The sequence below is a fragment of the Colobus angolensis genome, unplaced genomic scaffold, assembly GCF_000951035.1.
Source record: "Colobus angolensis palliatus isolate OR3802 unplaced genomic scaffold, Cang.pa_1.0 Scaffold49, whole genome shotgun sequence".
Taxonomy (NCBI): Eukaryota; Metazoa; Chordata; class Mammalia; order Primates; family Cercopithecidae; genus Colobus; species Colobus angolensis.
The window spans coordinates 8,658,141-8,673,506 of NW_012118376.1; the positions used below are offsets into that span (position 1 = coordinate 8,658,141).

Here is a 15,366-nt window from a genome sequence, read left to right on the forward strand (position 1 = left end):
GATGGAGTCTTTCTCTGTCACCCAGGCTGTAGTGCAGTGGTGTGATCTTGGCTCACTGCAACCTCTGCCTCCCAGGTTCAAGCAATTCTCCTGCCTCAGCTTCCTAAGTGGCTGGGGTTACAGGCATGCGCCACCATGCCTGGCTAATATTTTTGTATTTTTAGTAGGGATGGAGTTTCACCATGTTGGCCAGGCTGGTCTTGAACTCCTGACCTCAGTGATTCAACCACCTCGACCTCCCAAAGTGCTAAGTGTCATGCGCGTCCATGTGAAGAGACCACCAAACAGGCTTTGTGTGAGCAACATGGCTGTTTATTTCACCTGGGTGCAGGCGGGCTGAGTCCGAAAACAGAGTCAGCGAAGGGAGATAAGGGTGGGGCCGTTTTATAGGATTTGGGTAGGTAAAGGAAAATTACAGTCAAAGGGGAGTTGTTCTCTGGCGGGCAGGAGTAGGGGTTACAAGGTGCTCAGAGGGGGAGCTTTTTGAGCCAGGATGAGCCAGGAAAAGGAATCCCACAAGACAATATCATCGCTTAAGGCAAGGACCAGTCATTTTCACTTCTTTTGTGGTGGAATGTCATCAGTTAAGGTGGGGCAGGGTATTTGCATTTCTTTTGTGATTCTTCAGTTATTTCAGGCCATCTGGACGTATATGTGCAAGTCACAGGGGATGCAATGGTTTGGCTTGGGCTCAGAGGCCTGACACTAAGTTCACAGGCGTGAGCCACCACTCCCGGCAAGTTTGGAACTTCTTTTTTTTCTCTGTCGCCCAGGCTGGAGTGCAGTGGCGCGATCTTGGCTCACTGCAAGCTCCACCCCCTGTGTTCATGCCATTCTCCTGTCTCAGCCTCCCAAGTAGCTGGGACTACAGGTGCCCAACACCAATTTTTAAAAATTTTTTGTAGTTTTAGTAGAGATGGGGTTTCACCATGTTAGCCAGGATGGTCTCGATCTCCTGACCTTGTGATCCGCCCGTCTCAGCCTCCCAAAGTGCTGGGATTACAGCCGTGAGCCACCGCACCTGGCCAAGTTTGGAACTTCTTAAGAGACTGGTTAAATGGTTGTGACCAAAATGCTGATGGTGATATGGACAGTGAAGTCCAGGCTGACAAGGTCTCAAAAGGAAACAAGTGATTTATTGGGAACTGGAACAAAAGTCACATGTTATGTCTTAGCAAATAACTTGGCTGCATTCTGTTTGTGCCCTAGGGATCTGTGGAAGTTTGAACTTAAAAATTATGACCTAGGGTATCTGGCAGAAGAAATTTCTAAGCAGCAAAGCATTCAAGATGTGGCCTGCTGCTTCTAACAGCCTGTGCTGAGATGTGGGAGCAAATGAATGACTTAAAGTTGGAACTTACATTTAAACAGGAAGCAGAGCCTAAAAGTTTGGAAAATTTGCAGCCTAGTCATGTGGTAAAAAATAGAAAACACTTTCTCATCAAGGAATTCAAGCAGGGCTGTGGAGCAACCACTTGTTGATATTTGCATAACTGAAAGGGATCCAAGTGGTAATATCCAAGACAATGGGGCAAAGGCCTCAAAGGCATTTCAGTGACCTATGGGGCAGTCCCTCCTATCATAGGCCCTGAGGCCTAGGAGGACTGAATGTTTTCCTGGGCTGGGCCCTGTGCATCCTCCGAACACTGCATCCAGATGGCTTCAACTCCAGCAGGGGCTCAAAGGGGCCTAGGTATAGCTTGGGCTGTTACTTTGGAGGGCATAAGCCATAGCCTTCACAGCTTCCATTAGGTGGTAAGCCTGCAGGCACACAGACTGCAAAAATGGTGGATTCTTGGTAGCCTCTGCCTGGATTTCAGAGGCTGTATGGAAAAGCCTGGGTGTCCAAACAGAAGCTTGCTGCAGGGGCAGAGCCCTCACAGAGAGCCTCTACTAGGGCAGTGTGGAGGGGAAATGTGGGGTTAAAGGCCCCATGCAGAGTCCCTACTGGGGCACTGCCTAGTGGAGCTGTGAGAAGAGGGCTACTGTTCTCCAGACTCCAGAATGGTAGAGCCACTGGCAGCTTGTACCCTGCACCTGGAAAAGCCACAGGCAATCAACTCCAGCCTGTGACAGCAGCCTCAGGGGCTGAACTCTGCAAAGCTATAGGAGCAGAGCTGCCCAAGGCCTTGGGAGCCCAATCCTCATATCAGCGTGCCACATGGAGATCATTGTGGAGTTATATGATTCAATGACTGGCATGCTGGGTTTTGAACTTGCATGGGGCCTGTAGCCCCCTTTTTTGGCAGATTTTTCTGTTTTGGAATGGAAATATTTCCCCAACCCCTGAACCCTTACTGTATGTTGGAAGTAAGTAATTTGTTTTTTATTTTATAGGCTCATAGGTGGAAGGGATTTGCCTTGTCTCAGATGAGACTTTGGACTTCTGAGTTAATGCTGGAATGAGTTAAGACTTTGGGGGACTGTTGGGAAGGCATGGTTGTATTTTGCAATGTGAAAAGGACATAAGACTTGGGAGGGGCCAGAGGTGGAATGATATGGTTTGGATATTTGTCTCTACTCATGTTGAATTGTGCCCCCAGTGTTGGAGATGGGGCATGGTGGGAGGTGTTTGGATCATGGAGGCAAATCCCTCATGGCTTGGTGTTATCTTTGTGTTGATACTGAGTTCTCATGAGATCTTTAAAAGTGTATGGAACCTGCCCCCTCACTGTCTCTCACTTGTTTCTGCTTTTGTCATGTGACATATGTGCTCACCTTCCGCCACGATTTTAAGTTTCCTGAGGCCTCCCTAAAAGCCGAGCAGATGCCAGCACCATACTTCCTGTGAAGCCCGCAGAACCGTGAGTCATCTAAACCTCTTTTCTTTATGAAAGAAAGAAAAGGAAGGAAGGGAGAGAGGGAAAGAGAAAGGGAGACAGGAAGAGATGGATGGAGGAAGGGAGGGAGGGCTTACATCCATGAGGACAGGTGTTGGGTCAATGAGGGATGACTTGGGAGTCCCATGAAGACTGATATAAACTAGAATAAAGGGCATGATGAGCTTATGATTCAAAAGTATTTTGTCATAGAAGTAGTTCATTTTCTGTAAAAGAACAGAGTAAATATTTTAGCTTTGGAGGCCACTGATAGTCTCTGTTGCTTTAAAAAATGTGAAAACCATTCTTAGCTTGAGGGCTGGACAGTCCAGGGCCATACTTTACTGACCCCTGCTTAAACTAAAAGCCCTTAGAAGCAGCTCTGGGCAAATAATTTGCATGGAATCTTACGAGTTTTTAACGTATTATGATGTTCGGTAGTTTAGGTATATTAAATGCCTGACATACAATATTTTTACTTACAATGGGTTTCCCAGGATATAACCCTGTTGTAAGTTGAGGAGCATCTGTATATTTTTATTTTATTTTTACTTTTTTTGAAACGGAGTCTTCTTGCTCTGTCACCCAGGCTGGAGTGCAGTGGCACGATCTCGGCTCACTGAACCTCCGCCTCCTGGGTTCAAGCAATTCTCCTGCCTCAGCCTCCCAAGTAGCTGGGACTACAGTTGCACACCACCATGCTTGGCTATTTTTTTTTTTTAATTTTTTTTGTATTGTTAGTAGAGACAGGATTTCACCATGTTGGCCAGGCTGGTCTCGAACTCCTGACCTCAAGTGATCTGCCCACCTTGGCCTCCCAAAGTGCTGGAATTACAGGCGTGAGCCACTGCATCCGGCCAAGCATCTGTATATTAAACATTCCCCATTGAAATTGCTGTGTGGTTTCTGTCTCCTAACTGGATTCTGATATAATACTTAACAACCTTTCTAATTACAAAGGTATTACATATAAAATCAGACAAGCAAGAAGACTATCCATCCCACCTTCTAGTACTCTTGCCCTCCAGAGGTAGCTCCAGTTAATGTTTTAGTGCTAAACTAGATTTATTTTTATTTTAAATAGAAAAATAATGCAGGCACTAGTAAAACAAAAAGCAGTACAGAAAGGGAGAGAGTGAAAACTAAGAATGGCTTCCAGGCCCACTTCCTAGAGGTACCCACTATTAACATTTTTAGATACATCCTTCCAGAACTTTTTTCCAGTTTTATTTAGGTATAATTAACAAATTAAAATTATGTATATTTCAGCTGTACAACATGGATGTTCAACATGTTTTGGTATACATGTACTTTCTGATATGATAAATGGTTACCACAAGCAAGCTCATTAACATATTCAGAAATTCTTAATGTAGCTAGAAATGTAAGTGGTTTTGTTTTTTGTTTTTTGTTTTGAGACAGGGTCTTGCTCTGTTGCCCAGGTTGGAATGCAGTGGCGCCACCTCGGCTCACTGCAACCTCTGCCTCCCGGGTTCAAGCAAGTCTTGCATCTCAGCTGCCCTAGTGGCTGGGACTACAGGCATGTGCCACCACACCTAGCTAGTTTTTGTATTTTTAGTAGAGATGGGGTTTCACCATGCTGGCCAGGCTGGTCTCGAACTCCTGACCTTAAATGATCCGCCCACCTCAGCCTCCCACAGCGCTGGGATTACAGGCGTGAGCCCCGCACCCAGTCGTAAGTGGTTTACTAAACAAATGAGACCACACCACACACACTGTCCCTACATTTCATACTTGGGCACGGGGAGGAGAATTGACTTTTTTCTTAGTAAAAATAAAAATGAGGATAAAAGTATGGTTGTTTACCAGCTTATAGTAGTATCATGAATTTAGAATGGTCTTCTGGCCATTCAGAAAACTACTTAACTGGTAGGAATGAAATTCTGGATACTGACATTGATATAGACACTCATATCAAATATAATACTATGAAATACTATGATACGGAAGTAATATTATGAAATCACTAGAGATAAAATATTTCCTACCCAAGGAGAGTGGATTCCTAAGAAAATTCTAAATTATAGCATATGTTGAACTCTGAAAAGCCTCTGGAATAAAGTCATTTTTCCCTAACCCCTGTTTCCTCTTTACACTGGCAGTGGATAAAGGGAAAGTAAGTTAATTCTACTGTACCAAAGCTAGTTCAGTATAGAAAACAGCTTCTGCAAGGATTAAGGAATATCTCTTGCCCCACAGAAGATTCATGTGGATCCTGTGTTACACTTGTTTCATCCATGTATGAAACTCATTCAGCCATTAAGTTAGCCATTTAGTATATAGATGGAACACTTCTTCCATATTGTGGCTTTTAGATAGATTGGCAGACCTGTCCCCAACCCCTTCCCTGCTGACCATGGACAACAGAGGGTTAGCTGTATCAACTTGATTGAAGGGTTTACCTTTAGCTGGGGTAGATTTTTCAGGGACCTCAAAGGTATTGGTGATGATTTATTTCTTGAGCTTGGTGGTGAGTATGCAGGACTGTTTTTTGTTTTGTTTTTTAGCAAGCCTTACACATTTTCTTTTGTATGCAATGTTTAATAAAATAATTTTGGATAATTTGGTTTTTAGCATTAATTGAACAACTTTTTTTACATCCTCAATGTGCCACAAGACAAATTATTGATTCAGTAGTTTTTAGCTGAATCTTTTATTTCTGAATGATGGGAGAGAACGGCAGTATCCATTTCTGGAGAATAGTTAAGTACTTAGATTGAGGATGTCTTTCTTTCATGACATTAAGCAATGCAATATCATCTGCATCCAAGAGCCAACTTAACATGTTCAGTCTAATGAGGCTTGGCAGTCGTAACACACATTGACTCAAAGACTTGACTGTTGTGGCCTGAGCTTTGATACACTCTGTGAAATGCCTGGAGATGTTCAACTCCTGCAAGTTTGGCATGTTGTCCAGTGCTTGAAAGAAATTTCTGTATCCTTCCTCTGTAATCTTGTGATTGATTGAAAGATTTAAGTTCTCAAGTTTCTGGAAACCTCCATTGATTGCTACTTTGGCTACAAAAACAAAACATTTATGAAAATAGAATCATAAGGACTTCCATTTCAATAATGGTGAACTAGGTTATTTTAACCAGCCTCCTCTCCCACCACCACTACTAGTAGGAAGTGCTCAATATAATTTTGTTTTTTGAAATGTGGTCTTGCTGGGTTAACACAGGCGGCTCTCTTTTTCTTTTTCCTCTTTTTTTTTTTTTTTGAGATGGAGTCTCACTCTGTCACCCAGGCTGGAGTGCAGTGGTGCGATCTCGGCTCACTGCAACCTCTGCCTGCCAGGTTCATGCCATTCTCCTGCCTCAGCCTCCAGAGTAGCTGGGACTACAGGTGCCCACCACCATGCCCAGTTAATTTTTTGTATTTTTAGTAGAGGTGGGGTTTCACCGTGTTAGCCAGGATGGTCTCGATCGCCTGACCTTGTGATCCACCTGCTTCGGCCTCCCAAAGTGCTGGGATTACAGGTGTGAGCCACTGTGCCTGGCCATCACAAGCTGGTGTCAAACTCCTGGACTCAAGTGATCCTCCTGCCTCAGCTTCCCAAGTAGCTGGGATTAAAGCACATGTCACTGTGCCCAGCTTAATATAATATTTTAAAAATATCTCCTTAAAAAACTCAAAGAGCTGATGAGTTAATAAAGAAGCACCTGGCAAAAATATAAGGGAGAAGCAGAAACCAAAGAAGTACAGCCAAATCTTAAAGCACTGACGCCATTGTGCTGAGAGTTTCGCCATCCTGGACAAATATGAGCTTCTCTTTTGGTCTCACAGGAGGTCACATGCCAAGGCACATCGTGCCTACAAACCAGACTAAGTTGGCCGGTCACGCTGGTTCATGCCTGTAATCCCAGCACTTTGGGAGGCCGAGGTGGGTGGATCACTTGAAGTCAGGAGTTTGAGACCAGCCTGGCCAATATGGTGAAACCCCGTCTCTACTAAAAATACAAGAATCAGCCGGATATGGTGGCACATGCCTGTAATCTCAGCTACTCGGGAGGCTGAGGCAGGAGAATCAGCTTGAACCTGGGAGGTAGAGGTTGCAGTGAGCCGAGATCCAACTACTGCACTCCAGCCTGGGTGACAGCGCAAGACTCCGTCTAAAAAACCAAAACAGAAAAACAAAACAAAACATACAAACACGAAAAAACAGAAAAAGCCAGACTAAATTACAAGGGACTTCAGAGGTTGTGGCAACTATGTCTTCCCCTTTTATAGAGAAGGGGGTGTGACATTCCTAAAGCCATGTCATCTGACTGTCTACTGCTATGCCCTATTTCTGTGGCCCAGAAGGGACCCTCCTGTTGGAGACTAAAGCCTCTGAAGGAAACGGAAGCTGGGCACACCCTGTGTTCTCAGTGAACACAGGTTGACTAGACTTTGGAATGGGTACCGAGCAGAGTTTTTGTTGTTTCGTTTTGGGGTTAAAAAAAAAAAAATTTTTCTTTTTTGAGACAGGGTGTCACTGGGTTGCCTAGGCTGGAGTTGCAATGGTTCCGTTATAACTCACTGCAGCCTAGAATTTCTGGGCTCAGGCAATCCTCCCGCCTCAGCCTCCTGAGTCCTAGCTACTCAGGACTAGCCACCATGCTTGGCTAATGTTTTCAATTTTTTATGGAGATAAGGTCTTGCTATATTGCCCAATCTTGTCTCAAACTCCTGGCCTCAAGCAGTCCTTCTGTCTTGGCCCCCCAACGTGTTGGGATTACAGGCATGAGCCACTATGCCCAGCTTTGTTTTTAATTGCTAAACCTCTTTTTTTTTTTCTAACTTGGGCAAAGGTTAAGTTTGGTTTCAGTCTAGAATCTATGACTGCAGCTTGACTGAGGTTAAAGAACAGAGGTACTGAGAAAATGTCTTCAGCCATGTCCTGAATAGGTATCTTCAGTAACATTCAAGAGATATTTCTCATTCCCCCACATGAAGGACACTTCTGGAGGGACTTGAAGAAAGACTCAGGTCTTCCACATGCATTCCCTTCTTTCCCCTGTTTCAGCATAACGTCCACTTCCTATTGTGTGGTTAGCCAGTTCCGTGATGTGTCTGAATGCTGTCTCCCACAGGTAAAGTTTAAGCATTAGTGACTACTGGCAAACAATGGCCTCTCAGCTGTCCGTCAGAAGAAGCTACAGAAAAGTAAGCTTGCTTCGTTCAGTCAACAAATATTTATTGAGTTCCCACTATGGGCCAGGCATATTCTGCTGGATGCTGGGAAGAGAAAACACCTGCTCTCAGGAGGGAGAGGGACAGGGGTTACTGGCTCAAATCTGTGTGTGAGATTCAAGTTCTAAGGAAGGCTTTGACCTAATGTAGTGAGAAGAATAAAACACAAATAAGTTATAGTAAATGAGGATGAGAGAGACCATAAAATTTAATGTTATTAAATTCTTCCTCATAAAGAGGAAGAAACAAGGCCTTTAAGAAAAAGGCTGTAAGTTGTCCTTGTTTTCTTTGTTTTTTTTGTTTTTTAAATAACATAAAATAACAGTGCTGAGCAGTAAGAAAATGAGATCTCGCCCTCGTAACACACCCGACAAAGCCTCTCCAGTCGGGCTTGTACTTTCCTCTCCAGTCTTTTTCTCACAACTCACTCCTGCCTCTTGCTCCAGATATTCCTTTTTTTCCCCCAAGTTCTTCAAATATATCTGGTTCTCTTTAACTCCAGACTATGACCTAAGTGATTACCTCTGTTTGAAATGATGTCTCAATCCCTCCTCTAGTAACTATGCCTGGGTCATTCTTCCTTCAGGTCCCGACAGAAATCTCAATTCCTCAGGCCAGGCACCGTGGCTCACGCCTGTAATCCCAGCACTTTGGGAGGCCGAAGTGGGCAGATTACTTGAGGTCAGGAGTTTGAGACCAGCCTAGATAACATGGTGAGAACCCCGTCTCTACTAAAAATACAAAAATTAGCTGGATGTGGTGGTGCATGCCTATAGTCCCAGCTACTCAGGAGGCTGAGGCAGGAGAATCGCTTGAACCCAGGAGGCTGAGGTTGCAGTGAGCCAAGATCCCGCCACTGCGCTCCAGCATGGGTGACAGAGCAAGACTCTGCCTCAGAAAAACAAAAGAAAAGAAAAAGAAAAAGAAATCTCAGTTCCTAAAAAAGGTCTCCCCTGGTTCCAAATTAGGTTGAGTCATTCTGCTATATGCAAGAAGAAGCAGAGAAAGAATGGAGGAGAAGAACCGGGCAGAAGCTATATGCATATTGGCCAAGAACTTCCCAAAACTGATGAAAGACATCAAGCACAGAGCCAATCAGTTCTAGAAACCACAAGCAGAGTAAATACAAAGAAAGCCCACCAGGACACATTAGCATGCACCTGCTGCTGTTGTCTGCTCAGGTGGCCATAACAAAATGCCCTAAAATGTCCTATCTCCAGATACAATCACATTGGGGGTTAGGGCTTCAACACGTGGATTGTGGGGGTACAAAAGTTCATAGCAACTGCCACAAAAGAAAACAAAGAAAATAATTTAAAAGCCACCAAAGGAGGGGGGAAAGATACCTCACCTTCAAGAGCACAATAAAAAGACGACAGCCGCCTAAACAAAAGATATTATGGAAGCTAGAAAAGTGAGAGAAAATACGTGCCAAAAATAGAAGTCTATACTCACTGAAAAAAATATATTTCAAAAGCAAAGTAAAAGACCTTTCTAGGCTGGGCATGGTGGCTCATGCCTGTAATCCCAGCACTTTGGGAGGTCAAGGAGGGTGGATCACTTGAGGTCAGGAGTTCGAGACTAGCCTGGCCAACGTGGTGAAATCCTGTGTTTACTAAAAATGCAAACATTAGCCAGGTGTGGCATGCACCTGTAATCCCAGAAACTTGGGAGGCTGAGGCAGGAGAATCGCTTGAACCCAGGAGGCAGAGGTTGCAGTGACCTGAGATCGTGCCCAAAAAAAAAGAAAAAGAGAAAAAGAAAATTCAGTGAGCAGTACATATATGATTTTCGTACTCTCCTGTGTGTGTATTCATCTTCAGTTTTAAAAAGGAGTACTTAGGAGGATATGTGACCAGGTGTCTGAAACACCAGGTGACAAGAACACAGATTTGAGGGCTTCTATATCCACAAATGGGAGACCTTTTTGTACTTTCAAATCTGACCAGAATGCACCTAAATCCAAGAAGGACACTAGAAGGAACAGTATAGTGAAAATGAGGAAGTGGGTTGAAAATTTCTAGAGGGACAAATGTTTATATAGACATGTTGCAGCAGAAAGCTTGACTATACCACTGGCTTCCATGCAAGCTGAAACATTAGCTCACCAATTTCCACCACGCTGTCGTCATTCAAAGTCTGGAAAAATGAGAGGACTCGGAGACGGTGAAGCTGCTGACACTGCTGGATGATCAGTTTGGCCACTTGATAAATTGCATCCCCAGTAGGAAGGATCAATTCTTCCAGGTTACTAAGAGAACCTAAAATGTAGGCTGTCGGAAAAGACCAAAAAGCTATTCTCTTTGCACTTTTTGTTCCTGTGCAACAGTAATCTGAAAATCATGCATGGTCTAAACATCATGCACAGTACAGGAAGCCCCATGTAGCAAAGAGGCCATTCCTCTTGCTCTCCGAGGGCAAGAGAAGGGCCAGCACATGCTTTCATCTTCCCCGCTCCTCCAGACAATTCCTCCACCACCCGCTACCAACCAATCTCTCCTGCACTGAAGTCCAGGCTGCCAATTAAATCTCCATTTCCTCGTTTAGAATGAAGCTTTTCCTGACCTGCAGTTCCCTTTCCTAGCTCTGCAATGCCTTCAGCCACCTCCTCTCCCATTCCACCTCCCGCTGTCATCCTCAGTGATTCTGCACCAGCCTCCCAGCCCTAAAGCCTCACAGTCCACCACTCTTAGAACCTTCCTTTTCACTTTGACTCCTTCCTAGCATGGCACACTATAGATCATTTGATCATTAGAAAGTTAACTTCTGAGGCCTCATGCATGGAAATGTATTGAATACTTTCTAGCATAAAACAATGTCCCAGGCTTATTTTCTTTCCCTGTCTCAGTTCTTGAATCAGCCAATTTTGCAAGGACCCTGGTTCCTTTAAGGAAGGACAGGATTTAGAAATCAGTATCTAGGCACTTGGTGTGTTCGTTATTACTGCAGTGCCTTCTAGTCTCTCCATTGACTGAACTGAGAAATATGTATGTGTGTATCTATAGACATGTGAAGATCAGTGTATATATACAGAGATATCTATTTATGTATGTTCACAGGTTAAAAAACCATGAGGCCAGACCAATATTTCCAATTCTAATCCAATACTTCAAAGTTCGTTCTAGCTTCACCTTTCAGTATTAGTAAATTCCTTTTCCAACTGTGAGGAAACGTGGCTCTCGTTATACTCACTGTTTTGTTTCTTTGTTTGTATGTTTGTTTTTGAGATGGAGTCTTGTTCTGTCACCCAGGCTGAAGTATACTGGCCTGATCTTGGCTCACTGCAATCTCTGCCTCCCAGATTTGAGAGATTCTCCTGCCTCAGCCTCCCAAGCAGCTGGGACTACAGGCATGTGCCACCACGCCCAGCAAATTTTTGTATTTTTTAGTAGAGACGGGGTTTCACCATGTTGGCCAGGCTGGTCTTGAACTCCTGACCTCAGGTGATCCACCCACCTCAGCCTCCCAAAGTGCTGGGATTACAGGCGTGAGCCACTGCACCTGGCTATACTCACAGTATTATTTGCTTAATCAACCTGTGATGTATGCCAGCCATCCCCTTGGCCCTGATCCTACCTCTGCCACCTCAGCCCCCACCCACCTAGGTGCCTCCAAAGGAAGGGAAGAGAAGAGGAAGATCCTGGCAATCTTTATGCACGCTTATGTTTGAGAAGCACTTTGAATAGCACAGCTGTACAGTTCCTGTCTCCACTGCCTCCCTTTATTTTTTTTGTCCTGTTAGAATGTTTTCAATGAGCATACATTACTTTCATAATCATTTTTTTAAAAATCAAAAAGTATTTAAATTCTATAGCTATCATTTTATGAAATATAGGGTTTCACATATTGAGTTTTCTTAACCTTAAAAGATAGATTTTTACCTATATTCTAGTAACCTTTGAAACTATGAGGTCTTCTATTTGGAACAGATACCTGACAATGAAATTGCATAGTGCTATAATGACCAAATATGTACTCTAAGAAGTCATTCTGCTTTGAATGAGATCAAGTCTCGAGGTAAAACTATAGTGAAGGCATCTGGTGGGTAGAAGTTGAGCATCACTATCGCTTTGTTCTAGTAAGCAAGGGTAGCGAATACATATCATGCTTCCTTGTGGCTAATTAAAAATAGGAGAAAAAGGATTCTGGGCAGAAAGAGAATAAGAGTACGTAAAAAGCACTATTTTGTAAACATACCAAATTTTTCCGATGTTTCCTCATCAGGAAAGTGCTGGCCTGCAAGATTTAATATCTTCAGAGAAATAAAATTTGGCAAAATGGCAACTATGAAAGGGAAAATAAAAATTTAGTTATGTCCGCTACATCTCTCACAGCAAAGCGTAACATTTTTAAAATGAAGAAATTAGAAATTAATGTAATAATTCAGACTGAATTCATATGACTAAGTAGATAAAACAAATTTTTGCTCAGAAAATAATTCTGATAACTAGAAATGTCATTAAAATTCTAGAAATTTCAAATCCAACTGAACTTAAAGGTAAAAAAGGAAAATTCTAGAAATACATATACTTCATTATTTAAGAAACAATTTTTCTCTTTTTTTCTTTCTTTTTTAAAGAGACAAGGTCTCTGTCACCAAGGCTGGAGTGCACTGGTACCATCACAGCCCATTGCAACCTCAACCTTCTGGGTTCAAGTAATCTTCCTGCCTTCTTCCCTAGTAGCTAGGATTACAGGTACCACTGTGCCCAATTGATTTTTTTAAAACTTTTTAAGAGATGGAGGACTTGTTATGTTGCCCAGACTGGTCTTAAACCCCTGACCTCAAGCGAGCCTCCTGCCTCAGCTTCCCCAAGTGCTGGGATTACAGGCATGAGTCACCACGCCCAGCCTCAAAATATGGCTCTTTTTAAAGAGTGGTTAATATGATTCTGTGTCCATAGAAACATCTTAAACCACAATTGTAATATTATAACTCTTACCGAATGGGACGGCTTCAAAAAATGAATCCGAAAACTTCATTTCTGTGAGTTTCTTACAGGAAGCAAGTGCAGTCATGAGAGACTCAAAATCCGAAAAGAAGTTACACTTCAGATGGAAAACATGAAGGTTTGGAGAATTTTGAATCAATTTTACTGTAAAAGATCAAGGATTTTCAGAAATTAGAAAATACTGCAAATTTCTATCAAAATTAGCCGAGTAGTTTATTATTTTGTTTCAATAATACTGAATTAAAACCAGCTACCACGATGTCATGATCTAAGAATCAGGTCACTGGACTTGGGTTCAGGTTCTGCAACTAACAACTGATGTGAATTTTGACACATTATTGACCCTCTCTGGATAACAGTTTTCTCTTCTATAAAACACAGGCATTGACTCAGTAGCGTCACCTTCAGCTTTAACATCTAATAACTCTAAGTTTGTACATGACATTTGCACAATAAGAATACTGTACAAAGAGGCCAGGTGCGGTGGCTCACGCCTGTAATCCCAGCACTTTGGGAGGCCGAGGCGGGTGGATTGCCTGAGCTCAGGAGTTCGAGACCAGCCTGACCAACATGGTGAAACCCTGTCTCTACTAAAAATACAAACATTTGCCGGGCGTGGGTGGCAGGCGCCTGTAGTCCCAACTACTCGGGAGGCTGAGGTAGGAGAATCACTTGAACCCAGGAGGCAGAGGTTGCAGTGAGCTGAGATTGTGCCACCAAACTCCAGCCTGGGCAACAGAGCAAGACTGTGTCTCAAAAAAAAAAAAAAAAAAAAGAATACAAAGAATACTGTAATCCTAGTACTTTGGGAGGCCGAGGTGGGCGGATCACCTGAGGTCAGGAGTTTGAGACTGGCCTGGCCAACAGGGTGAAACCCCGTCTCTACTAAAAATATTAAAAAATTAGCCAGGCGTGGTGGTGGATGCCTGTAATCCCAGCTACTTGGGAGACTGAGGCAGGAGAATTGCTTGAACCCGGGAAATGGAGGTTGCAGTGAGCCAACATGGTGCCACTGCACTCCAGCCTGGGCGACAGAGTGAGACTCTATCGCAAAAAAAAAAAAAAGAAAAAGAAACATAAAAGGAATGACAACTCCGAAGCAAAACCTAAATTTGTTGCAAAAATTGCTGACAAATATAACTACCACCTCCAGCTTCGATGTATATACGTATACACACACACACACACACGTTTCGCTGTTTTTCCCCAGGCTGGAGTGCGATGGTGCAGTCTCGGCTCATACTGCAATCTCTGCCTCCCGGGTTCAGGCAATTCTCCTACCTCAGCCTCTCAAGTAACTGGGATTACAGGCATACGCCACCATGCCAGCTAATTTTTGTATGTTTAGTAGAGACGGGGTTTCACCATGTTGGTCAGGCTGGTCTCGAACTCCTGACCTCAAGTGATCTGCCCTTCTCGGTCTCCTAAAGTGGTGGGATTACAGGCGTGAGCCAGCATACCCGGCCTATATTAGGGATTAAGAACTCAGATTTTAGAGTCAAAATTCCTCTACTTGAGTCACAGATCTACATTTCCTTAGCTGGATATTACAAATTACTTAATCTCTTTATGTCTCAGTTTCCCCAGCTACAAAAGAGCATTAGTATTAGTACTTTACTTCATAGAGTGAGTATGAAGACTGAGTTAATATTTGTGAAGTGCCTAGGACACTTCCTAGTGTGTAGTAAAGGCTCAATAATTACAAATAGCGCTCTGCTTTCTTAATGAGAAAGAGTGCTATTCCTCACAATTTGCCATGGATACAGGCTACACTCTTAGAACCACAGGAACTTTAACTCTTAAGTAAATTATTGGCCAAGTAGCTTTTCCAACTGATGTAAAAAACAAGCATATGAAAGTGCCATCCTTACCTAGTTTGGAAGGATCACAGTCAGCTGAAATTTGAATCAATAATTTCTCCATATGGTGGAAGTTTGGAAATTCTTCAGGAATGACTGAGAAAACATTTATGTTGCCCTTCAGATCCACAGACAGTTCTTTCAGGCACAGGAACTTATCCAGATTAGGAAAGATTTGGTCTGGAAAGCAGCACACAGTTTCCCATTATTAATCTAAAGAGTTCTGAATGGACATTTTAAAACTGTCATTTTGATTCATCCAGCTATTTTCACATGCAAACCTTCCACATACCATAAAACATTTTTTTTACAGAGTACATATATGGAGATATTGCTGTTTGCAGCATTTACTGATTACGTACTGTATGGGAAGCCCTGTGCTACTCTTTAGGCTCACTGAAAGAAATACAGCATTTCAGCCAGGCGCGGTGGCTCACGCCTGTAATCCCAGCACTTTTGGAGGCCGAGGTGGGCGGGTCATGAGGTCAGGAGTTCGAGACCAGTCTGGCCAACATAGTGAAATCCTGTCTCTACTAAAAA

At 43.3% G+C, this 15,366-nt stretch overlaps 2 protein-coding genes across 2 annotated transcripts in view; one reads left to right on the forward strand and one right to left on the reverse strand.

Annotated features, from left to right (window-relative positions):
• Positions 1–3,606, forward strand: part of LOC105524159 (survival motor neuron protein) — a 41,372-nt gene extending 37,766 nt beyond the window's left edge. Inside the window, exon 8 of the transcript XR_001003707.1 lies at positions 3,566–3,606. The gene's annotated coding sequence lies outside the window, so the exon portion shown is untranslated. The remainder of the gene's footprint in view (positions 1–3,565) is intronic.
• A 427-nt stretch (positions 3,607–4,033) lies between these two features.
• NAIP (NLR family, apoptosis inhibitory protein) overlaps positions 4,034–15,366 on the reverse strand; it is a 62,950-nt gene continuing 51,617 nt past the window's right edge. The window contains exons 11-15 of the mRNA XM_011959304.1: positions 14,839–15,006; positions 12,959–13,111; positions 12,213–12,299; positions 10,124–10,288; positions 4,034–5,858 (exon numbers count right to left, since the gene is read on the reverse strand). Of these exons, the coding sequence (XP_011814694.1) occupies positions 5,494–5,858; positions 10,124–10,288; positions 12,213–12,299; positions 12,959–13,111; positions 14,839–15,006 (938 nt within the window). The 3' untranslated portion in view covers positions 4,034–5,493. The remainder of the gene's footprint in view (positions 5,859–10,123; positions 10,289–12,212; positions 12,300–12,958; positions 13,112–14,838; positions 15,007–15,366) is intronic.